This window comes from Diabrotica undecimpunctata, chromosome 8 (assembly GCF_040954645.1).
Source record: "Diabrotica undecimpunctata isolate CICGRU chromosome 8, icDiaUnde3, whole genome shotgun sequence".
Classification (NCBI taxonomy): domain Eukaryota; kingdom Metazoa; phylum Arthropoda; class Insecta; order Coleoptera; family Chrysomelidae; genus Diabrotica; species Diabrotica undecimpunctata.
This window is the reverse complement of record NC_092810.1, coordinates 144,219,949-144,247,383: the sequence shown is the minus strand read 5'-3', so window position 1 is coordinate 144,247,383 and position 27,435 is coordinate 144,219,949. Positions and strand designations below refer to the sequence as shown.

Here is a 27,435-nt window from a genome sequence, read left to right as displayed (position 1 = left end):
GAGAGTCAATGAAATCGTATACACAGTGCGCTCCATATGCTTTTATAAACATGATCAAGGGAAATTGTTGCCTGATGGCTACCGAAGAACCGTCTATGACCAACATATATTCTTACCGGAGCCTATGTACAATGTCAGTGTTTTTAGTCGTGTTCGTCGTAGATAAAATATAGTATACAGCTCGGTTTCCGCACGTATCACAGTCTCAAATCGTTAATTAGCAAAATATGTCTGTCATGCTGTGTCATACACCCGGCGTCGTTTTATTTGATGTTTCGTATGTTGTAAGGCTTTTTTCTTCAACACCTTGTACATTTATTATTATTATTATCCATAATCATGTGTGGCGTCGGTTGACGTGACTTTGTTGTAGACGGGACTTTGTTCCCATTCGTCGGTGGCTTCGTTCTGACATTAGCTACGGAAAAGAAGAAGAATTGACAGTTGACAGACGAAAAAGAATTGAGAGTTAACATTAGATACGGAAAAAGAAGAAGATTGACAGTTGGTATCGGTCTTGGCTAAGGTTCATGCTCGGCCGGTAATGCAGATTCAACGCGTACCGACAGTGACGTCAGAATGTACTTTGACCGTCTGTCTTAAGTGCCCCATACTCTGCTCTCGAGTTAATAGGCATGTATGATTCCATGCCCAAGGGCTAATTCCATGTCCAAAGGCATGCATATTAGTACAGTTAAAAATATTTCACTATAAACAATATGCATAGGAAATAGCTGTTATTTTTGCACTTTTTGAACTTGGCAACGTGCGATATATTTGTGGAGTTTACTATATCGCAACATTAACTGTATTTTTTATTATTTCTAACATCCGTTTAGCTTTAAGTTGAAATAAGCAATAGCTGTAATTATCATAGGATAAATACTTATTTGTTCCTTAACCAACAGTAACAAGTCTTTCTATTTATTCGAAATAGTTATATGAACGATAAAGACAAGTTGGTGTATTTAATAGTACATAAATATTAATTACAGAATAATAATTATAGAATAAATTACATAAATAATTTCTAGCTAGAGTTCATTCATAATACATATTCCCAACTGCAAACAATTGGACGTGAAAGCGAAACAGGGTCGTACTGAAGTGTCTCATGTGATTTTTAAAAACATTTACTTCTTGAAACTAAAAATGTAAGAATTTCTTAAAGTTTAACTGTGAGTAAAATTTAATGTTCCATTGATAAAAAATGTGCTAAAATAAAATCTTATTAACTAAGATACACATAACAAAGTATTTTGAATAAAGTAGCATCATCATTAGTTTTTCAAAACATAAAAACATACCATTTACCTTATTCAACGTCTGAGGAGCTACATGTGCTGCTTTTTTGTCTGGATTTATTTTGATTTGTTCTCTATGGGTCTCTATTATGTTGTCCAACTTCTATATTTTGGACTCGACTTTTTGTTTAACGTGTAAGTAATATTATTTATTGCATCATAAAAAATATTTTTCATGTCTGCAAATTTAAAAGTATTGTTTTTGGCTGCTACATCATTGTTCACTTCTGCCCAGATGAGTTCAATCGGATTGAGCTCACAATGGTATGGAGGTAGCCTTAAAACTATTTTGTTTTGGCTTTTTGTCATCTCATAAATAATGTATTTGTTATATTGTCCCTTATATTGCTTAACAATAGCTATTAGTTGCACATTTAATATTGAGTCCTCACAACATATACGTTTTGATTTCAGCCAAGCTTGGATATCAGCCTTTCTAGAAAAGGTAGTTGGAATTTTTTCCATTTTTCTGGAATGATAAGGCGCGTTCTCCAATACGATGATGGAGTTTTCTTCTAATTTGGACAGTATATTTGTGAACGAGTTTTCAAAAGATTTCGCGTTCATCTCTTCATGGTAGTCCCCACTTTTTTTTATTCGTACACCCACAGCGCTTCTGGAACAAACTCATCTTCACTGCCAATGTGAGAAATTATTAGTCTCTTTCCTTTATCTGAAAATTTGGTTATTTTAAAATTTACTTGAAGTGAAAAAGCACCTATAACATTTAGCTGCAAGATTTTTTAACCCCGTAAAAAGTCCATCTAAAAACGCTTGTTTATAAGATGGTACCGAATTGTCGACACGTATTTGGATTTGGTGTGACCAGCGTTTAGCCAAGTCTCATTTAAGTAATAAATTGTGCAGTTTTCATTTCTTCTTCTTTTTCTTTTTATATGGACATGACTCTGTCTGTTTTTTAATGTGCCTCCAGTAAGTTGTCGTTTAATCGTTTTCGTCGTTTTACCTACTGATCGTCTTCCTATTGGGGAACCGTGGAACCGGGAACCAATATTTGTTGTCATTCGGCTTATATGATCGTTGCATTCTGCTCTGCTACTATTTTTAATTCAATCCTTGATGTTCTCCACCTTGTATGATGTCGTATCTGTCCTTCCAGCTCTGTCCCAGAGTGTGTTATCATCAATTTTACTAAGTGTTTTCATCTCTGCTGCTTCTAACATCCTTTTTGTCCTCTCTGTGTCAGGTCGTGTTTTTGCCGCGTATATCGTTATTGGTTTGATCACTGTTTTGTAAATTCTGCCTTTCGTTTCTTTCCCGATATTTTTATTTCTCCTTATTGTTCCATTCAGGCAGCCTACGGTTCTATTTGCTCTATTCACTTGATCTTCCACTTCAGTTTCGAGCTTTCCGTAGCTAGATAATGTGATGCCTAGATATTTAAACTTCATCACTTGTTCTATTATCCGACCTGCCATCTCCAATTTACATCTTAGTAAATTTGCTGTTGTCATCATGCATTTTGTCGTGTTTGGGGAAATTAACATGTTAAATTTTCTGGCGGTTATATTAAATTGGTGGTATATTAAATTTGTTGTTATTCTGCTACTGTTATAATTTCATTCAGTTTATTTGTTATCACTTTGGTTGTTAATTTTAGTGTTGTGTTTAATAAATTAATGTTTCTGTACTTTTCCTGGTCCGATTTGTCTCCCTTTTTGGAGAGAGGTATTAGGATACTTGATCTTCATTCTTGAGGAATGCTGTTTTGTTCCATTATTTTTTGGATTAGTTTTAATAGTTGTTTGGTCAGATCTGGTACTCCCTAATTTAGGAGTTCGTTCGGTATTCTGTCCTCTCCTGGTGATTTTCTATTTTTTAATTTCCTTAATGCTTCCTTTACCGCTTTCTCCTCAATATTTATTTCTTCGTTTGTCGTCACCTCTGGTGTTGGTGGTTCATTATCGTCACCTTTAGCAAATAGGGATCGAAAGTAGTCTACCCATGTATCCTTCTGAATGCGTTTCGTTTTTATTAGTTCGTTCATCTCTTTTCTTTGCCCTCTGATCTTTTCATTTCTGTAGGACATTATTTTGATCACAAATTCTCGTCTGAATAAGACAATTTCATCCCTGTCTATCAAAATGCTCTTTCGCTGACAACGATGAAACTTGAAATTAATTTTTTTCAATAATTTAAAAAACGTAGTTCTTTTGAAATTGGGCAAAAACCAAAATAATGAAATTATCATTAACAACCCTCAGAACTTTATTGTGGGTATTTCATTTCGAAAAAGGAAATCACGGATTATTCCTCTTTGTCAAATTCATCAAGAGAGTTAATAATATTTTTACGATGTTCAATTGGTTTTGGTCGACAATGTTTTCGTATTTTCATATAAATCGCACTTTTCTTTGTAGGGTTCTCCTGCATTTCCGTTTTAGATACATTTATTGCTATTGCTGGTCATTTTTTAGGTGGACCGAGGGTTTTATCAATCGCAGAGTTCGTCTTCTGTATGAGTACTGGACATTTTTCTTGTTCTTATTATCTTCAATAACTTAAGAGAAGGTCAAATTAGCCTAGAGGAAATTATATGTATTGTAATAAAACCACCGTCATAGAAAATATCGGTAAAGTTTTTAACTATAACATTACAAAACATAAAATATATTAACTTGTAATAAACCAACACGCTACAATTTGAATATAATCAGACTGGGCAGCTGTAAAATGACAATCATTGTCCCTCAAGGAAGTAAATCATATTTAATAGTCGTTTGGCGAATGAGAAGGCGAATACCGTCGGAATACTAGCGTCTAAGGCCTCGATAATTTGTTTATGTTGGGAATATGCAATATGAATCGAGTTTTGAATATATGATACATTTGAAACTACCTACTTTTTAACCAGCACTTTGAAGCATGCTTATTTTTGCACTACTTTGTAACCAAACCTGCACTGCTATCCCCAAAAACCTTGTCCTTTTTAGTTGTTACAGGGTGACAACTATCGGCGAGGCGACGGATTCGCAACAACACGCAGCGTCAAGAAAGTATACCTCTGAGAAAACAGCGAGGAGGGGCGAAGTTTGGGTCGCGTCCCCCGACCTTCCCAACAGCAGAGATCCGGTCACAGCGCCCTGCCAACCAGCAGCGGATCCTCTAGCTCTCCCTCGCCTCCCTCCTCGTCGCCGTCGCCAACGCCTCCAAATACTGCCTCCTATATTTATAGAGCGTAGCTGTTCTCCTGCAGGGCGTAACTATTCAAGGGAACCTTAAGTCTAGCAGCGAGACCATGCACGTTGGCTTTATAAAGCTTTGCAGGCGGTCATTTTGACTGTAAGCATGCGTGGTCTGCCAGAGGGGTGAGAACAACAAATTATACTGTAAAATTGGTTTAGTCTTTGGGATATTTTGTGGGTTGTATGTTTCGAATAAAGTTCGGCTGTATTTTCAATGAAATACCTACTGAGATTCGTAGGGAAATTACACATAACAAAAATAATTAGAAAACGTTGTCGAAACCACCAGCAATTACTCGCAAGGATTACAACAAATTGTCGTATTCATTTTTTTAATGTTACCATGAGAAATTATTAATTAATGCCAAAATGTGAAGATATTACTTAAAATTGTGCAAAGCTCATATTATTAAAGTATTTTCATAATAACTAAAAACAAAACGTAGAAATAATGTTTTTTTTTTATTTTTAAGTTTCCTAAAATTTCACAGATCGAATAAGTTTTATATTTTCTTGTAAAATTCGTAAAAATACTATATACCCAGTGTTCAAAATGAATTTTCTATACTTATTATTTTTGTTTGTTTATCGGTTATCAAGTTAAGTTTTTTTTTAAATATATATTTCCTTATGAATCAGTAAGATACAAAAGAAAACTACCAAATATGATAAGAAACAAAAAATGATTAGATTACGTATTAAGAACAAAAACCTAGGGATGCGCCATAGTTATAGGAGTAGTAGAGGGCAGTGTGCATTTTTAGATACAAGTTGATAGACTTGGTTAATTATATATACATATTCTGATGATTAATAAGTGCTTCTTATGAATGTGTTAGGTAAGTATGTCCGTAAAAATAGGATTGTTATAATTTAGCAAAATAACATTGTGATTAGATTGTATGATATTCTTTAGCTATAAAGTTGTTCCACCTTATAATAGTCTAGTGAATTATGTAAGTGATCAAAATATTTGTTTTAACGACGGTGGAGCCGTATAACTAAATATTAAAAAAAGTGATGGATTACCTATCTACCGTTACTTGATGGAAATTCATTTTATATAACAATAAAACACTAAAAACTTTGTTTTCAAAACTTCCACAAAAGTTATTATAATATTTGCCTATTTTTGGATGTGTTTACAATTTAAAATCTTTAACGAAATAGGTTGAGGAGAGGAGAACTGTTTGTCTAAAATTGGTCATTCAGAATTATGTCTGTGTTTTATAATTTGTTAATTTCCATAGATTCTAATAAAGATAGCTTAAGGCCTTTATTTTGGATGTGAACAATTTGAAATTCGTCATTAAAAAAATGATTATGATGTAGAAGGTGAAGTGCGTATGTAGAATCTGTTTTCCTATTTTTGAAAGCCTTTTTATGTTCTGCTATACGTTTGTTAAAGGCTCTACCAGTTTGGCCGATGTAAGTTTTTGTTCAATCGCCACATTTAAGTTAGTATACACCACTGTGTAAGTGCTTTTTATTTTGGCTCTTGTTGTTTTTAATATACTTGCCTAACTTGTTGTTTGTTCTAAAAGCTGGTGTTATTCCTTTCTTTTTTATGTGTTTACGTAGTATTCCTCCTATAGAACTTTTGTTCTAGTAAAAAACCTTTTAGACCATAATATTACAAATTAAATCATTACATCTGAAATTTTTCATCTTCTTGAAATTTGCATAAATCAGAACTACGTTGAATTTAATAATCAAATATATACAAATAACAGTGCAGGATTTATGATGGGTAATCCTAGATAATAATCATTCTTTTAATAACGAATTTCAAATTGTTCACATCCAAAATAAAAGTAAAATAAAGGATAGCTTAAGCTATCTTTATTAGAATCTATTCAAATTAACAAATTAAAAAACACAGACATAATTCTGAATAACCAACTTGAGACAAACAGTTCTCCCCTCCTCAACATATTTCGTTAAAGACTTTAAATTGTAAACACATCCAAAAATAGATGACTTGAGACAGACACTCTACCGAAACAGCTGTAGTGATAAAATATTATAATAAATTTTGTGGAAGTTTTGAAAACAAAGTTTTCAGTGTTTTATTGATAAAAAGACTTCATTTCTTGCGTCGAGTAAGTAAGTAAAAAATCATCACTGCATTGCGTGTTATTTTGGTGTCATTTGAAACAAGAAAGTTGATAACTACTGGTATAACAAGAATATTAACCACACTAATTATCTATGTTAAGACGGGATCCAACATAATGTGGAGCGGCGTTCTTTTCTCTCACTGGTTCAGTCGGCGAAGAAACATAGAAAATAGATAATAGTGACAAGAAAGAGAGCACGGTTGGCGCGCTACTGTGAAATTAATAAATATGTACTTTTTGATAAATTCACTGGACCTACCCCAAAATGTAGTCTGGTCTTTCCGATATAGCATATCCCTTCGAATATCGAGGGTTTAGTTTAGTATGATGTACTCCGCCAGTGTTGGCGGTAAAGATTGTAGTAGTTGGTTAATTCATACAATGATAAAAATTCCAACACAACTTCGTTAGACCACGACATAGTAAAATTACCACGACAGTGACCCTACCAGCCCCTAGCCGCGTCGAAAGCGTTGGAGGGGTAAGTACGTGCTGTGCATTAGCTTCCGACCTTTCTTTGAACCGTGTTGATTTACCGAAAAAGACGGGATTGCCCGCGCTGACCATAAATAGACAGTTTTATTCTATCCCACAGATCGTAAACCATAAATATTAAGAAAAAGAACGATATTCCACGTTCCGTTCGATCCCGGCTTTAAAACTTAAAAGGGATTTATGTACAGTAAGTTAATTACTCAATGCACCTAAAGGTTAACGTTGAAGACCTAACATCAATTTTTTTATTTTCCAAGTAAAGATTTGCTTGTACAATAATCAAATAGAGAAATTAACATCAGGGAAGAATACCTGCCAATGCTGGTAACTTCCTTGTTAAATTTAACTAAAATTGATATTAAAAAACAAATTGTTTTCTTCTATTCTAAACAATTGACTTATGAAAATCTATCTGGTAAGTCCAAGAGTTTGTGTCTCTTAAGTCTTCTCACTTCCCTGCTGTTGTCCCGTAAGTTTACCGCACTAAAATTTGGGTAAATTTCTAACCGCTTTAAATGTCTATCACCACACTTTTTTTATTTCTTCTCGCACAACACTCACTGAGAGATCACGATGTATGACTTCATTAGGAACGTATTATGGTGCATTAACAATCTGCCTAAGGACCTTCGATTGGAACCTCTGCAGGATTTCAATATTGAACTTGCTTGCACACCCCCATAGTTGAATGCTATAGGTCCAGATGGGTTTTAGAATTACTTAGAATACACTAATAATTTATTTTCTAGTGATAGTTCAGATCTTTTTCCAAGTAGCCAGTAAAGTTGTCTTAATTTTAGTCCGAGTTGTTTTCGTTTATTGAAGATGTGGTTTCTCCAAGTAAGTCGTCTATCAAGATGAATACCAAGGTATTTTGCACCAGGTATTTGATCAGACGTTTAGTTGTAAAAGTTACATGGTTTGATTTACTTTCATTAATCTTGATTCGCCATTTTCTTAACCACATCTGAATGGTATTTAAGAGGACTTGTAACCTCTTAAATAGATGCTTAGATCGAATTTGTGTGAGACGAGAGGATGCCGGTGTCTTCAGCAAATGTTGCCAAGAAACACTGATCAGAAGTGGGTAGGCCGACCGTGTATAATAGATATAAGAGTGAACCAAGCACACTAACTTAAGGTACGCCAGAGTTTATAGGTCTCAATGCTGTTACTATCGTACCGTATTTTATCTGGAAATGTCTGTCTGTTATGTAGGATTTCAATATCCTATAGTATTCAAATGGTAGTTGTTGTTTAGTTTTATTTTGTTGTTGGCGATAACAGCAATCTTGTATGCCACACTTTATTAAAAGCTTGAGTGATGTCTAAGAAGACTGCAGAACAATAGCGCTTTTCCTTCAAATCCTGGTTTATGATATTAAAAACTCTATGCACTTGGTCAACTGCAGCGTGTTTTTGCAGTTTTCTTCTAGGAAAGAATTCAATTTCTTTATTATTAGTTTCTCAAGAATTTTAGCAAGAATTGGTAATAAACTAATGGGTCTATTGTGAAGGAAAATATTCTGATCTTAATACTGCGTTGTAGATTTGTGTTAATAAGAGGATCGCATTTTGTGGTAATTGACATAAGACGAATCCAGTAATCAGCTTATAACCAGGAGCTTTATTTTTATTAGTATTAAGTATTGCGACAGAGACATCTGGTATGGGCAGGACAAATTCCTCTTCCTCTGGTTGTATCTCACAGGGAGATGGAGTAAAGTTAGTTTCCAAGTGTTCTAGAAATATATTTGCCTTTTCGTCATTTGATAGGTGGTATATGTTGTTGTGGTCGTAACAATTTAATGGTAGCCTTCCAAAGGGTGTAACCTGTGGCTTCTAATGGCGATAAATCTCTCAGGTATTTTGCAGTTGATGTATTTTTTTAGATCACTTAGCATCTTTTTCAGGTCTTTTCAACATCAAATATTCATGTATACCACCAAATATACCACTAAACATCCGTGGTTAAAAGATATAAGAGATTAGAATGGGCTGAACTCACATTCACTGTAGAAGATAGACATTACATCGCTGAGATTGTTGCCAATCTGAGAAGATAGAAATAGTCTTTCGTAGTATTTGTAAAATTTAAGTCAATCATAAATTATTTGTATTTTATCCGGGATTACGTTGAATACCTTGTTGCATTGCATGACTAAATTACTGTACATCAATCCCGTATCCATTTTATTTCTAATATTGCTTTTTTAATACCACCGAAGAAAAGTGAAACGTTCATTAGAACATCCTAAACTACACAGTGAAAACATGGATGACACTATTAATATAACTGTGGTATTGGTATTTTTATTTAAAATATGTTTTATTGATTTTTAATTAAAAAGAACATACATTCATTTTAACATAATATTAGTGTTCATACCAAATAGAAATCGATTTATAGATACTTTGAAATCGATAAAAAAAGTCGATCTTTACATTCGCGATCGAAATTTTCTTTTGCGCAGTATAAGTTCGCGTATTATCAAGTAGTGACAAATGCTTTACTTATATATAAACGCAAACTGAGTTATCGATAACGCAAGGAAACACTGAATTATATTTAGAAAAACTCTTGTAATTATCTAGTAAAAAAAAATCAACAGTTGTTATACTTAAAAACTCCACTAATCGCCGATGTTTGGTTTTTTGATAAATAATAAAAAGCTCTAAGTGTAATTTTGGAATTAGATTTACTAGACTATATATATATAACTTTGTTATAAAATATATCCCCTCATATTGTATCACACGCCTCACTTTGTAACACTTGTAACATTATTTTTTTATCTTCATAAACATAAAAACCAAAGTAACAAAATAGTCGTTGCAGAGTGGGGATTTTTGAAATTACGTTAGATTCGTCTTTGGTTAGTGCATCTAGTAATGTAAATAAGACTGAAAATTGTAATACCTTGTATCTTTTAGGTTTATCAATCTATGCTGATTCCATCTTTGTCTTAAATTGCTTTTAGTATGTACATTATGGCTGATGACAAATATTGCTGCCTATTGCTGAAAATTCGTATTTTGTTATAGTTCAGTTGCTTTAGCGTCTTAAAAGTGTAGCGAAGCTTCTAAAAATATTCGATAGGTTAATTAAATGGAAACATTCCGAAAATAAAATGAAATTTTTTATTAGACATTACATTTAATATAAAACGAACTAGTCAAACTTATTACATTCTGATATTGTTCATTTTAGATATGTACGTATATGGTTTTAGAATGTCTAAGAAAATTTTATAGTAGTATCCTAGACTGAACGTATTCTGTATCTTCCATATTTTTTATACCGCTTAAAATTGCAATGTTGTATAGTTTAAGTGGTTAGGGAAGTTTCTACACGTCTTCATATTATTTTCTTCTTGCAAAAATAATCCAAAGCCACTTGTTGAAAACTTTGTATTGTGCTTCCTTAAGGCGGAAAACTTAGAAGCGGCTTACAATATATAACTAAACAGTCATTATTATATATAAAGACAGAACGTGTATAGATAGCCGGTTCATAACCATAATCCACCCTCATTTTTGCAATATTCAATAGATTTTGTGAAAATGCTGAAGCAGGTCTATTTTTATTCTAAATAGAAACATTTTACCGATACCTAGCCAACCTCTTCCCCTCCAGTTCCACAAATGCTCAATTTTAAATATTGAATATACTACGTGTGACATATCATTAGAAAGGCACTTCGATAAATTAGTCTATCGTTCACATTTTTTCATTCCATATTAACTCCATTTAAAAATATATATTATATTAATGTATTGAATGTATTACACCTCTTAAAAATTATGTATGTTTCGCTAATATGCATATGTTTCGATAGTATGTCAAATATTTTGTGTCACATCAAAAACTATCTTAAAATCTATGTGACAACAGTAACAGAAAACTTTATTAGATATAACGAAAATTAGTTACAATTGATTAATTAGTTGTTCGAAATAGTACTCATTGACTTTCAGTGAAATAAATTTCAACTTTTGTATTCAAAGTACCCATTCAATTAACACTGTATCACTACCAATCCAAATACCGAATCTTTTTGCAAAAGTTGTTTTAATGTTCTGCTTGATGTTTTGAAATAATTTGACGCATTAGCGAACCATAAGCCTTGCGTTTACTGTTTAAGGGATGTAGCACTTTCAATTAATTAATATTCCTTAAAAAAATTGAATTATTTCGGAAGAAAAATCTTAGATGTCTATATACTTGATCGAAATGCCTCTCTAGTGATGGTATATTCCATATTTAACATTAAGGGTTTGCGGAATATTTAAGTTCATATTTCATTCAAAATCTTTATGTCATGATCCTGATTTTACGATTTTTGATAATAATCCTCATTGACTGATTTGAATTTAAGTTAAGAAGTACCGATAGATTTTTCGGTCAGTTTATTTTATTTGTTTCAATATATCAGTGGCTGTGCTTTCCCAATGTTGCTCTAGAATTTTTGTACAATATTTATTATGCTTTAACCAGTTTTCCTGAATCATATATAAGGCGTTCCAATATTTACGCAAGATTTAAATTGAATAGAAAATACTGTTTTTTTTTTCTTCTTTACACTGTATTTTTTTATTGAATCATAAAGTACATAGGATAGCATATACACACTCTTTTGTCGAAATTTTCCATGACCATTTTGCATAAATGAGGCTGAAGTTTGTTGATGGTGATGCAGTGTTGAATTTTCTCATTCATTGCTCGGGTGGTTGTACGCTTATTAGCATAGATATTTGACTTCAAATAACCCTATAAAAATAAATCCAATGGTGTTAAATCACACGATCTAGGGGGCTAATTCAGATCACCAGAACGAGAGAGTACACGACCAGGAAATTTCGTATGCAGCAATTGAATTGTTTCACGGGCTGTATGGCATGTTGAAATCACTTGTCGTCCCCATCAATGTCATCCAAATTAGGAAGAAAATTATGTTATTACGTTGCGATATCAAGCACCAGTAACAGTCACTGCTTGACCGGCCTCATTTTCAAAGAAGTAGGTTCATTGATGCATCCAGCCCAAAATCCGCACCAAACTGACACCTTTTGGGTGCATTTTTTTTCTGACAGTCACATGTGGGTTTTCAGAACCCCAAATGCCACAATTTTGGCGATTAATTAACAAAGCCATCAAGATGAAAATGTGCTTCATCACTTGTTGTATCAGCATCTCCTTGTTGATGTTCAGTAATCCATTCAATGAACCTTCTTCGCTATTCATGGTCATTAGGCTTTAGGTCTTATATCAATTAAACGTTGTAAGCATGGATATGCAGATCTTGAGTGAGTATACGCTGTAGAGAGCTTCTTAAAATTTGCAATTCTTGTTCATAACTCCTGAATTGATGTTCCTGCATTTTCATCAACACCCTCACGCACTGTTTTGATACTGACATTTGAGCGGCTTGCTTTTGGACGACCAGTGTATTTAGCATTACCAATTAGTCCAGTCTCCCCGAACTTTTCAATTACTTGCTTTATAGTTGACGAAGTTAACTGTGTCTGCCAAACTTTTATTATTTTTAAAATATTGTTCAACAGTGAAAACCCGTTGTTCTCTCGTGTAACGCTCCATTTTTACTAACCCTAAACTGTCAGCTGTCAAACTGTTTTTGTGCCAAGACTGTACTGCAAAAATGGCGGCAAATTCAAATCTTGCGTGAACTTTGGGACACCCTGTAGTTATCATTTAGTTTCCGACATTATCTTGTAATGACGATTTACTATTCATTCGTTTTTAGGGCAGTATTACTTAGAGAGAGCCTTACTTACCTGTATGAGTCAATAGTAGGGGAAGGGTGTACAAAATGACATACATTGTAGAAAACCGAAAATTTTACTTAAAGAAAACATTTTTTTTAAACAAAACTTGGAAAGAACACGATCTAAAGTATTTGAAACACAGTTGAAAAAAGTTTTTAAAAAAGTAGGAGAAAATATAAACTTTTAGCCAAACATAAAAATGAACAAGAAAAGTTCATTTTACCCCACCTGGCGGGCAAAATGACACTTTAATAGCGATTGATATTTTTCAGTTGGTACAAAGCTCGCAAAAAAACATTTTTGTTTTTTTGTCTAGTCCGGCACGCTCAGCATGTGTCCACTTTTGACACGAACAGCAACAAGCTCACCTTTCTTAGACAACTTGTACAGTTCTGTACAGTAAATGCAAGCAGCGTCATCATTAGAAAAGGGTTCTCTTTCCTTTTCCGACTCGCATTCTATAAAAACATTCCTTTTTACCGCTCTTTTTATTTTTGGAGGGATGTTTGTTTTTTTCCTTTGCCTTTTGCCTTTCTTTTTCCTTGGCCGGAAACAAATGGTCCGACTGGAACTGGACTTAAATCTGCCGGAGTAACCACTAGTAAAATACCACTTTTTGGATTTTACAAGTTTGACTGAGCTGTCATCACATTAGGGACTTCTATGGTACAAGAGGAAGGTACAGGCTTCACTTAACAGACCACCAGTTTGGAACTGAGTCACAACTCGACCAGAATGAGCTTTGAGCCATTTGGTTATTTCTTGGTCATAATAGGTTTTGAGTGAACCAAAGAATGCTACATTGAGAGGTTGCATCCGATGTGTACAGTGAGTCGGCAAACATAAAAGTACAATGCCATTTTCTTTGACGTACAGAAGAACGTCAAGATATTTATGACGTGAATGTCCATCCACAATTAACAAAACCTTCTCGGTTTAAGATGCCTTGGCATATTTTTGTAAATGCTGCAACCATTGTAAAAACACTGGACCCGTCATCCAACCAGTCTCCTGGGGAATACATAAAGTTTCTTCTGGTCAGCTAATTTTTTTTTCATTTTTTTCGTGTTAATATTAGAGTAGGTGGAATATAGCTCCCTTTAGTGCACATACAACAAACAACGTGGGAACCTCGTTCGACGCTGGTAATTGCACCTACTTGTTTGCGACCGGCTGTAGCAAACTCTTTCTAAGGGCGTTGTACGGTAGATAATGCAGATTTATCTGCATTATATGTCTTCATGGGATCAATATTTTCTTTTATCAAAGTGTCCTCTAACACTTTAAAAAACTTAGCTACTTATGGTTTATTAAAAGCCTACGCTCTTGCTGCAGATGTAGCTTCGAGTTTACGCAGTGTTATATCTGGATTTAACTTGGTTTTATTGGTTGAAAAACCACAGACATGTAATATTGGCATAATTACTGTAATTTATATCTTCTATCTTTGTTTATATTTATTAAACAACACCCTAATATGGGTTTATTATTTCAGCATTTATTTAACTTTGTATCGAGACCTGAAGATGCTTTGCATATTGTATAAAGCTATCGTCTGGATAGTTAAAGTAAATTGATTGTGAGTAAGTCTAATTTATTATTTCTTTTACCTTTTGAAATGGACTCACACAAGCAACACATTTTCATAATTCGATATTCGTTTCTGAGCACTCCTGAACAACAAATTCGGTATCTATATACAGGCACTATGTCATTATACCCTACTATGTCATTTTGTACACCCTTCCCCTACCTGACAATAGAGTAACGACTACTTATGTCCATGGCCAATACTTGCTTCTCTCACATTTTCTGTTCACAGGCAATAAAAAGCCGCGAAATACATTAACACCGCGTGATCATCTTTCTCACGGGACCTTCATTGTCCGAAGAACTGTAATATAGAGGTAGAGGGAGTAAGAGGCGATTCGTACCTTGATAATTTTCTTTAATGATAAAGTTCGAAATCAGGATCTGTTCACGTATATTTATTTAGGCGCATTCTAAATTGCATATCAGTAAATGTTACAGCTGCCTAAAAACAGAAGTATATAAAATATTACTGAATATGATTTTTTTAATATGGGGCTAAAATTGCAAGTTGGTATAAATATACTGGCTACATTTGTCGATCTATTCATACTGGTAAACAAGAATACAACCTTTATAGCATTGTAATAAAAAATTGTATAAACAGCATTGATATAGTAGATATAGAGTGTACTTGTTAAATCAGTAATAAAAATTAATTATTTCAATTCATGAAATGTAGATATGTCTACTAGCTGAGTGTGTGTATGTAGGTATGTATGTATTTTTGTGATTTCTCGTTCGTTTGGCAAAATATGTTTCTTTTCTCAGCAGTATAACCCAGTTTGTCATCAGAAATAATGTTTTAGAGGCTTATTATGATTTGTTAGACATCATTTATTATTTTTCACATGTATAACAAATCAGCAATATGTCAATTATTTGGTGCTCTGCACCTGATAAATACTACCCACACTTTTATAATAACTTAGGTTTTGTTGAAAATACTGAAGACATAGTGCCTGCTTAACGCCAAGTCAACTTAAAATAAGAGAAGGCATTGTGTCTCTTTGTTTAATTTTTTATTATTGCTCAAAAATTTATTTAGTTAGGTGTTTTTTATAGTTTGTGTTCGATATTTAATATATGTAATAAAACTTGTTTTTATAAAAAAATGTAATGGAAGCTGACAAACGTATTATGAACTTTTTTAATAGTCCGCAATTTATTTTTGTGAAGTTTTACAAAACGTGAAACACATTTTTTAGCGGAAACATTAAAAAGAGATCAAGAGATTTATTTTGTTTATCTGTAAGGATTAACAACTTAAGACTTTTCGAATAATGTTAGCAGTTCATTTTTTCAGAAATATTGTATAAAGTTGTAGATAGATTTTTAACGATATACCTAGTCGCGTTAAATATTATATAACTTTTTGAATTTGGCACTTGGGAAATTTTATAGAATTAGATGTAGAAATGCTCGTTTTTATATTAAAATAAAAGACTGGACTTAAGTATTTGTACACGAAAATTTTGTTCAGAACAGAGTTAAGGATAAATACTCATTATAGAAGTGATTGTAAAATAGTTATTTTTGTAAAACTTTATAACCAATTATATTTGTGCATTTGCAGTTTGATATACCGTGTTACCTACCTATTAAAATTGAAGTCAGGTAAAAGGATTGTATAAGCGAGAGTTAAACCTCAACCTTAAATTGACCCAAGCGTAATCACATTCATATGTCTCAATTTAGGTGTTTCTTGTATTTCTGTGGTCGTTGAACAAAAAAAATGGAACTATTTTGCTCTAAAATTAGAGGAAAATGGTGTGAAATTACTTCAAATGAAAAAGTTAAAAAATATGATTTTCTAAATTTAACTCACCGTATCTTCGGTTTTTGTTTATATTTCCTTTTGTTATTTTGACAGAGTATTTTGTAGGATATTTCAAATAAAATTCGAGATCCTAAATGTTTCTGAAACATTTTCTCGCTGAGCGACGAATTTTCGACGTATTCTGTGAATTTTTAAGTAGGTATCATTCACCAAAGTGAGTGACAAAATCGAATTGTGAAAACAAAAACTATTCAGCATTTAAATATAATACTAATAATTTTCTGAAAAATTTTTTATCTCTTCAGATATGTTTCAAAATAAAATAATTCATTTATTTTAATAATATTACCACTAATAAAGAAATATTGGTTTAAAAGCACATTTTTACTATTCAAAGTTATATTCAAAGTGATATCACAATTTTGACATTGCATGTCCGAACCAGGTAGGTATGCAACTCTCAATACAATCAATAGAAAACTATATTCAACACAGTTAGGCAACTCACATCTATCTTTTTAAAAAATAACAGAAATCATTTTAGGGTAAAAGCAATATATTCTAAAAACATTTTTAAATGCTGTAGAATTGTGGTAAACCTTTGAAGTATACGACCCTAAGTGTTCTGCATTCAGATATGTAGGCTAGGCTTTTCTTCCTATAGTAAATCTATTTTTCTTTGAAAGTGTTATTTTCCAAGTACCTACCCAGCAAATTTAAACTCAAAGGCGTTTGACAAACTAAACAGAAGAAAAATGATTCAAGACTTACTAGATATGCCAAATGAAATTATAAGAATGATAGAAATGATAATGCGAGATTCCCAATAGACACCGGAAGAGAAAAAAGAGAAATAATAAAAATAAAAAATGGAATAAGACAAGAAGATGCGCCCTCAACGATACTATTTATTCTATCACTAGACAAGATAATAAAAAAGCTGTCAACACAGAAACTATAAACAATAATGCAGTACAAATAATAGGATATGCGAACGATATAACCATAGTAGCAACAGATAAAAAGGCATTAAAGAAAACCTTCCAAGAAATAGAAAACGAAGCCAAACTGACAGGACTGAAAATAAATGAAAATGAAACAAAATATATAAACGTTAGTAAGAAAAAGAAGACACAAATGACAGAACTGACAACAGATGCACAAAGTTTTTGAGAGGAAGATTATCAGAAAAATACTGGGACCAAAAAGGGAAAACGAAGAGAATGCAAGACAATGGATTAATCGCGAAATACAAGAATGGATGGGTCAAAAGAAGTAGATGGTATAGATACCGAATGAGAAGAGAGAAGACCAATCCGTTAAGAGTTATAACGGAATGGATACCACCAGGTAAAAGAACCAGAGGTAGACCTAAACTGAGATAGAGACAACAAGTGAAAGAATAGTTGAGGAGTATGGAAATTGGAAATATAGAAAGGACAATCAAAGAGAGAGAAGAATGGAGAAAAGTAGTGGAAACAGCGAAGTCACACCAAAAACTGTAAATTCAAACCCAGAATGAATCCCCACACAAAAAGGATCTTCAAGTGAAAACAGCTTCGGCTTCTTCGAGAGCATATAGCTTGTGTGTATATACCCAGTAAAGTGTTGTATTTATTAATATTTATCTCACGTTTGCATTTGTTGTTTCACATTTATCTCACATTGAATGCATTTGACATGGAAAATCAAACGTACCTACATATTATCATTTCCGTGATAACAATGCTACTCATCTTAACTAAAACAATTAACTTTTTTATCGGGATTTTTGATCATAAATTTTCCAAAAGGTAATTGTTTTAAGTGCCTAATCATAGACAAAATTAGTTAAATTACTTTTATTCTTATTATTTGATAAGATTTCTTTTAAGTAATTGAGAATGTGAGTTCTGTTTGTATTACTGGTTTCATATACCTCCAGTGCTCTATCTAAGGTATCTTTCCTCTTGTTTAGGGTTTTGGAGAGTCAACGCCATCACGATCAAAAACGAGATGTATTGTATTGCTAGTGCAGAGATGATAACGAATATCTTTAAGTAACATGTCCTAAATTGTTGAAGGTCGTAACTGATTTAGAGAGTAGACTTTACAACTTTCATTTCGTTCATCGATATCAATGATTCCGGTTTTTTCTTATACTTTCGGGTTTTTCTGATATTCAGTAGTCTTCATGTTGTGTATGAAATCTGAGTTGATGGTTTTTCTTTCTTTATTCGTCTACTTGAATAAATGAGTATAATTCAAGTTTCCAGAAAAATTCTTCAAGAATCAATGTTTTGTTTAATATTTTTTTCTATACCCGATTTTTGACATTATCGTCAACGGTAAGTAAAAATACACAAAACATGTAAAATGTTTTAAAAGTCGCTTCTTGTCCAAAAGATATGTATTTCAGAAACGTCTAAATACTCTGCTTTTTTTTAATTCTCTAAAAAAGATTATATCAAAATTTGAAAAGGAAATATAAACATTTACCCAAAATATTTTGGGTATGCATTTAGCATAAAAAAGCATTAAAAAACTTTCACATTTTCCCCTTATCGCTATTTTTGGTCCCCCATTTATAGTAAAAATAGTCATGTTCACAAGAAAAACCTGAACTTTAGAATGCAATGGGTATATTTTGTTTTTTATGTAAATTTTTAGTTGATATCTTATAGATATTACTGATATAAATAATACTTACAAAACGAAAATTGCATTTTTAATCAAAAAAGAATTTTTCAATCTCAATAGTAATATGAAGTGTCATTCATCATTATCATTATTAATGAATCTAAAAAAAATGTAGTAGATACCGCAAGAGCATATACGGGAAAAAAATCTTTTTTCCCGTAAGAAAGAAAGAAAAAAAAAAAGTAAATAAATTCAAACTATATTTTTCAAACATTTTGACTGTATTTACTTATACATGTTTCAGAACAACATGGTCTGGTTATGGATTTTTTAATTTATTACAATTTTATCAATGGAAGGATTAATCAAGAACTGTTCTGTCGATATTTTCGTATTTACCTGTTCTTGGATGATTCTTCCACTTGTAAAATTGATGTAATAAACAATTATTATTCAGTTTTTTTTTTATTTACATAAAGTACCTCGACAACTATGGCCATTGGCAGTAGCGCACCTAGAATTTGCCTCTGGGAGGGGTTTTGGTTGGTCACCGAAATTTTTTTTTATGATGTTACCCCCATTTTGAGTCCTTAAAATGTGTGAGCAACAGTGTCGGAATAGGGTCCTGGGGGGGTTTAACCCCCAAAACCCACCCTGGGTGCGCCACTGGCCATTGGTACAGTAACAATAATATTAAATATATAATAAATAATGAAAACAAATAATTATATCACTTTAACTAACGTCTACTAGGTTAAATCTTGTGGTAGAGTTCAGTGGTTTTTAAAAACTGTATAGCTTTTGTGATCTCTGTAGGATTGTTGAGCATTTCCTTAAGAGTAGGTTTGAAGTCCAGTGCTTTATACAGGTTGGTGAATTGTTTGCAGTCGGAGAGAATGTGTTTTACAGTCAGGTAAACATTGCAATGTTGGCAACTTGGACGAGTTCCAGAGGACATCAAGAAACCATGGGTAAGTTTGGTATGGTTGATTTGGAGTCTTCTAATAATCGATGCTTATCTTCTAATTAAAAAGTCCAGGGCGAGATGATCAATGAACGGTTGGAGTACATGAAGAGTTGCTTTCCTCTTTATGTTTTGCCAAGTATCCTCTACTGACTTTTTGAAAACAAGTTTAAGATCTATAGCTAGTTGAATGATCTGCTGATATTCAGTTTAAAGTTAGTCGTATCTTAACATCGTATAAAACCATAGTGTAGTTAAAGATCTTAGCTTCTTATATTTGGGCGGGACACTACCTGTCTCATATTTCCAAGTTGACATTAGAAAATTACAAAAAAAAACTTCATCTCTGATATTTAGTTATTAGACATTTCTACCAAACTCTGTCGTTTTATTAAACACATCAAAATCGTGTTTTCTATAGCAAACCCATCAATTTACATATGGGAAGTTTCAGGATATCTACTAGCTAAACAGATTAGATATACAAAAGATTCCGATTCCAATGTTAGTATTTAGTTTGACCATATTTAGATCGCATCCCATAATCGTTTGGATGTTCCTGTAACATTTTCTCCATCTGCATGGATCCTCCTTCGGTCTCAAGTGTGGAAATCATTGTCTCTGGCTTTGGTTAATTAGTGTCTCCAGCCATCGAACTGCATGAAACCAGCCCAATGGAGTTGGTAACAAGGCTTCCAAGGTAACCGATCGGTCTAACTGGAGTCTCTTATTTTGTTTACCAAGAAGGACTTTAGATTCTTATTTGTGGTCTCTGAGGTACGTCATCACACGTTTAGATTAAGGGACTTTCTACTCTTTTCGTTTCTTCCACGCTTTTTGGACAGGTTTTCTCTTCAAGATGTCCTTTGGGATGTCTTCAGCACATATTAACCCACAGTACCCATCCATGTGCAGTGCACCCCTTTTTTATATTACGGAGCAGATAAAGTTTCATCGATAAATTTTATAAGATATCTTTTATCCGGCACCATTTTGTCACTGCTATCTTGATTTTCATTAGAGCACCGCCAAGTTCCACCACCACACTCTTTTGTAAGAGTGAGTAATTCTGGTAAACACAATCCGCTTAGCATCTTGTGCTGCACGGTGGGGAAGGTGTCGTGAATATATACTGATAAATATAATTGAAATCTAAAAAAAGTATAGTTCCAATTTGTTAACTTCAATTAAATAGTAATAATTTTCAGGAGACCCCTTTTTTCAGCTTGTAGAGTGTATAATACGCAGCTTCAATATCTCTTGCAAACAATCCTTATACGTTTAATAAATTTGAATCAAACATTTCGATTATCAAACATATAGACTGAAAATTTGTTTTGTACTAGGTACAGTTTCAAGATCTTGATTATTATTGGCTGTACATGCCAAGTAAAAGAGTTGTTTTATGACGAAGCTTGCGCTTCTAAATAAATGATTTCTTTATATACATATTTTAGTATAAACAGACAATATGATGCACTTTTTAGTAATGATATTTTATAAAAAAATATACTCTATGTTCTGGACAAAATCTGTTGGTATTGTACTTTATCTTGTCTGATGGATATGTAGGACTTTTTATTTATTTCGTTGTATTTATTTTTCTTGACTGATGGAATCTATAAAAGATTAACTATTTCTTAATTGGACGAACAATTCAACCAGCCGTATGAAATTGGTATCTACAGCAAGTTAATATTTACAGTAGCTGATTATTATTATTAAATTAGTAAAACACACAAAAAAACTAATAAGCTGGAAGAGTTGAAACTTTAGGCAATACTTTGTTTGAAAAATGAAATTTGTTTATTCTGATATACCCCATACACTTGGCAAAATTGTGCAAGGTTGTGTTGCACAATAAATAGTTGTACAAATGAGTCACCTATGCAGTTGTATCGCACACTAAATATATGTTTAAAATGATTAATAGGAAACTACGATTAATGTATAACATGTTGCCGAATCCCTTATTTTATAAAATAGTTGCACAATGTCCAATTAAAGAAATATTTTCGGGTTGAGCTTGGACTTTCTTCTTCTTTCGGTGCCATAATAGGTCCTTCTATCCTTGGCAATTACACTGGAGCGTTGTTCACGGTCTTCAACTGCGTATTTCTGTCCGATCGCTAATGTTCTTGAGCTATGACGTCGACTTCCTTCCAATTCTTCTGCGGGCCTCGATTTTACCTTTAATAATAAACTGAAGGATTCTGTAGCGGCTTCCTCTAATAACATGTCCTAGGTATGAAATTGTTCATATTTTACTAGTTTTCAATAACTCGTGAATAGAATTTGCTGATTCCAAAGCATTCCAGATATTTAAAGTTTGTAACTCTCTCAATGTTTTGTTGATATATCTGTAGGGAAGCATTGTCGTGAGTTTGGCGACTAAATATCATAAATTTTGTCTTAAAAGCTTCCGTCTTAGACCCATTTCTATTCCTGTTTTGTTTACGCAATCCAATAACTCTTGAAGGTGAATCTTATATCCGAGTGAATATTAAATAACAGCGGTGATAGAATGCATCCCTGTCTGATGCCTCTTTGAATGTAACATCGGTTATTCCTCTATCGACCCAAGTATGACTTATTTTTTGCTTCCAATACAAGTATTTCTATGATACGTAAATCTCTATTATCAATGCGTTTGATTCTTAATATGTTCAAAAGCGTTCCATTCTGTACCCTATCGAAAGCCTTTTCGTAATCCATGAAACTCTTCAAATATTTTAATGACTTAGAACATCTAGGAAATTATTGAAGTATCTACTATCTATGAAAACATGGTCAATTTGGTTTTGAAGAACCAAATTTTATAAATTAATTGTTTACGATAAGGGAGAGTCACGTACATACTACACAATGGAAAAGTAGAGATGAAAAAAGAAATAGAAAACCCAACGTTTTTTGAAAATTAAAGGCATCATTGTGAATATGAATTTTATTATATCGCCTGGAGAGACTTCATAGATATGTCAAAGTAAATGGTTTACAAATTGTAATGTTTCACTTTATCTTGTTGTCATCTATATCATAGCTCGAATAGTAGCTCCCAGATACAGTAATTTTTTTTTCAATTAATTATGTTAAGTTTTACCTAGAACACTAGGTAGCTTAGATGTGAATGTATGTCTTTGCTGCCGAATGATGTAGTTTGATAACCACAATAAAACTAAAAGTATTGCCAAGGTTTCGCTTCGAAGACACTGAAATGCCAAGTCAACCTAATTCAGCTTAACCTAACCCAAGTAGTTGGATTAAAATCTTTTCAAAACTTACTTGCAGCTACAGGGAAGGTTTTGAAACTGTTCTTCCGAGCTGCGTATCGAAATGTTCTTCCTGTTTTGTATATTAAAACTTACAGAGATAAGTCACTGAGAATATAAGTAAAATGTCCTGTATAGACTGATGTAGGTAAACATTTTTATACATTATAATATAGAAAACAAAGTTTTAACAAACTATAGTGATTTGTATGAAAATGCAGTGAATTATTAAAATTAATAACCTAGATTACAAATATCTTGCTTCTTCCTAAATTGGGGATAACACCCCAAAAACCATTTATTAACGCAGTAATACTCTGCATTTGTAGCATTTAAGGCAGCCCGCCAGTTTTTTAAAATATATTAAAACCTAATTATATTTAAAATTATAAATAGAACGATAAAGTTAGCTTTTAGTTATAGTTTATAAGTATTTGCAGAATACTTATATTAAGCAGATTGTACTGATTCCAGTGATATTCATACTGGATGTTCGCCTAAGAAGCCTTTAGAATATAAATAAAAACTATATAAAATATAATATATTATAATATTTATTAGGTGAATAGAAAATGATGCTATTATACATAATATTTAACACACTGGGTCTGTTATCTCTTAAAAGTAATATTGGTTTATTATCCAAAATCTAGTCTACACATAGTTTATAAACCAGAAATGACATAAAAATCATATTATCAAACCATAACTGAAAACTATTCTGATCATGATTGTTCTAAACCGTTACAATAAACCTAACTAACATAACCTTATCTAACCTTATTGTAATAATGTAGAAATAAACCACAACATGTAAAAGAAAATGTTTCTTATAATCGTTTAGATTTTCAGATTATTACCAATCTTCTTTTGCGTTCTTCTGATCAGAAAGTTCAAAATAAAGATATGCTTGTGCATAAGTAGAGTCTGTCCTATTCGAAGTCGGTTGATGATGAATTGGTCTTTTCTATTACTTGTAAGAGGGCAGTGTGATTCCAAGTAGATGTGATTTGATTTATGATAGCAATATTTTGGTCAGTTATTGCATTGCTTGTCAGGGAGTCAACTTACTCATTGCCACTTATTACCATATGGGAAGGTACCCAGATGAAGGAAATATCTTTGTTGTTGAGATAAGGTAATTCTTCTTTGATCTTGAGAAGTATAGCGTGAGTTGTATACAGCTGTTTTATTCCAAATAATGAGCTCATTGAATTTGTGATAATAACAAATTTTCTTGCATGGATAAAGTCACATTTTTTCATGACCTGAAACTTGATGGACTTGATGTTTTCGTAGATATAGACTGCAGCGTATCCTTCATCATATTTGGAATCGTCAGGGTGAATGATCATGAAGATTTGATGAGTTGTTGGGTATTTGGATATACAATTTAAAAGTTTGCTGGATAAGAAAAGGATATGTGGAATGTTTGGGGAGCTCTTTTAAAGATATCTATTTTTGGAAGTTTGATCGTGCGGGTAGGGAAATTTACATGAACAGAAATAGTAAGACTGAACCTTAGCATCCGATCTAATCCACCGCATTAGATGTTTCACATCAAAAAGGATCTAAGGCATCGGTTAAATGCAAGTAAAAGTTTGTATGTTACCGCCAAAGTAATATGGGTTCTTACGACATAAATGAGGTATAAACAAAAAGGCGATGCTACCGGCCTCTAAAACTACAAGCCCATAAGTCTACTTTCCCATATTTATAAACTATTTACCAAAAAAAATTACGAAATGATTAGAAAATAAATTTGAATTTTATCAGCCCGGGTTTTAGAAAAGGCCACGGAACAAACGATCATCTATTGGTAATAAAAACTCTTATAGGAAAATGTATTGAATATAATAAACCACTAGCTTTAATATTTGTGGATTATGAAAGGCCTTAAGAGCGTAGTTGCAAAATTTCGGGCCAACATCTTAAACAAAGTAGAAGACACGCAGCATCCTTGTTTGAGTCCTTTGCTGATAGTGAAACCCTTGGATACTCCTGAACTTTCATTATTTTACTTGTGTTGTTCTTGTAGAGGTCTTGAGCAGCCTTGATTAAGGTTACACTAATATTTGTTTTCTCGAGAGCTTCCCAGAGTTTTTGTTGTGGCACACTATCGTAAGCTTTTTTAAGGTCCACGTAGAGGAGATATATTGGTTGATTTCGTGCTGCTTTTTTTCGATTAGCTGCGTAACAGTAAACAGATGGTCAATAGTTGATCTACCTGCTCTAAAGCCGGCCTATTCTTCGACCTCCATATCACAGAATTTATCTTCCATTCTTTTTTTGATGAGTTTCCCGTAAACTCTCGAGATAGTGCTAAGAACTGTGATTCCTCGATAATTGTCACTTACATCTTTACTTCCCTTCTTATATATTGTCGTGTCACAAATACATTTATGTTAATACATTTTTGGTAATGGCTGGCTAGCTGCTTATATAGTTTGTTTGTACCGTACTTGAGTAGCTCAGGTGGGATATTTCCAGGACCTGGAATTTCTATTCTTTAATGCTTGGCATACTCGTGATACTTCTTTATCGTCAATTATAATTGGGGAAGCTATTGTATGTACTTGCACCTCTGATTATGTTTATAGTGTTTGCAAATATTCTGCCCTTTCTTCCGCCAGTAGAGTTGCGAAGTATTCGTCCCATTTATCTAGGCTAATCGGTAAGATGAGAATCTTCTTGTCGAAGAGAGCGAAGTATTTTCCAGCTTTCTGTGCTTCTGCTACCCCCCAAGTCAGTTATTCTGGAGCAGTTTCTTTCCCAGCTCTCGTTTTTCTTCTTAGTTATCGCACCTCGTACGTTTCTTTTGGCTGTTCGATATTCGTTTTTACTTTGATCAGTATTTATAATTAAGTGTTTTTTTTTAGCTTTTAAGTACTCTACCATAATTACTGGAAGCTGATATGCGGTGAGACCTGATGTACCTAGTATGTACTTATGGATGGGTCAATAAAAAACCACGCTGTCTAGATCCGCAGATGTAAGAAGGTTTGTTCCATGTAACTTTTACTGTGGAAAGCTAGTACTGCTTTATCGTATTCAGTGTTAAGCAACGATAGTTCTTTTAAGATATAGTTGCTCCTAATTAAGATATATAATAATCTCATATGCCAAAACCCTCGTGAAAGTCCGATGTAATTCGAGGGACATCAAAGGATACCAATATCCATTATTTATGCATTTTTCTTCTTCATATGACACCTTTGAACTGAGCAAATGTGAACTGATATATTGAGATGAGAAAATCCAACCGTATTCGTACTTTTACCTCTTCTTTTTGTAAAAATCGACATTATTTATAGTAGAACAACAGCACTTGGTTTATATTAAAAATAAAATTACAAACTTTGACTGTTTGTTATTGACAAAATATTCCGTCTACTAAACAGCGAACTAAAAGCAAAACAAATATGTATTTAAAAAATAAAAAATATTGATTAAAAAAGTAAAAATCCCAATCCGTCAAAACCTGAGAGCACAAATAAAACATTTATTCGAAAAAAAAATCATTTAATTTCGAAACTCTATTTTTACTACTGTTTTGAAAAAGCAGTTACATTGTTATAGTATCTTTCTCTATTCACCCTGTATATAAAATCGTTGCATCCTTCATCATGTTAAAAATATTAAAAACATTCCATACTCGATTAACAAACGTGAGATATTTAGTACTTGATATTGTCCGAATAAGATGGTTAAAAATTATTGTCAATATATCTTTAGAATTCATTTATAATAAAAAAAACCGATTAATGATTCTAAAACTTAGAAATAACAAAATTGCTGCGATTGTTAGTTGTAATTATAAATGATAAGCCTTTCGCAGATGTACTATATATTATTACTATTATTATATTATTATATACACTTGGTCCAGATGTGATTTTTTATTACTGTTTGTAAAGATGCTGTCTTGAGTTTACTTCTAAGAAGTAAAGTGAGTGCTTATAAATCTTGTAATTTTTCACTGTACAACTTGTATAAATGTCTGTCTGGATTAAGTGTTTTCCCAAATATTTAATAACATTGAATTTAGATGACACAATGTATTCTTTGAATAGAAATAAAAATATATCGAAAATTTGTTGTCTTTTATTTGCACCTTTATCTTCTTGTACCAAGAATAACAAAAAGCTTACAGTAGAGACCCCTTGATCTGTTAGCGGGTGCAAAGTTTATTGGCCAAATCATGCTGGACATAATACTGATAAAAAACTCATTCAGGTATCAATCTCAGAAAATATTTTCAGGTCATAATAATAACTCTCCCAACATATCAAGAATTATAG

The 27,435-nt window shown here is 32.7% G+C and overlaps 1 protein-coding gene across 3 annotated transcripts in view; it reads left to right on the top strand.

The window, feature by feature from the left end:
* Positions 1–27,220, top strand: part of Sema1a (semaphorin 1a) — a 483,245-nt gene extending 456,025 nt beyond the window's left edge. For 2 of the 3 annotated variants that reach the window (XM_072541280.1, XM_072541279.1), the window contains exon 13: positions 4,259–6,302. In XM_072541280.1, coding sequence (XP_072397381.1) covers positions 4,259–4,333 — 75 coding nt within the window. In that variant the 3' untranslated portion in view covers positions 4,334–6,302. Of the gene's footprint in view, positions 1–4,258; positions 6,303–26,013 lie in introns of those variants that run through there. The other variant, XM_072541281.1, reaches the window with a different exon arrangement.
* The last annotated feature ends 215 nt before the right edge of the window (positions 27,221–27,435 follow it).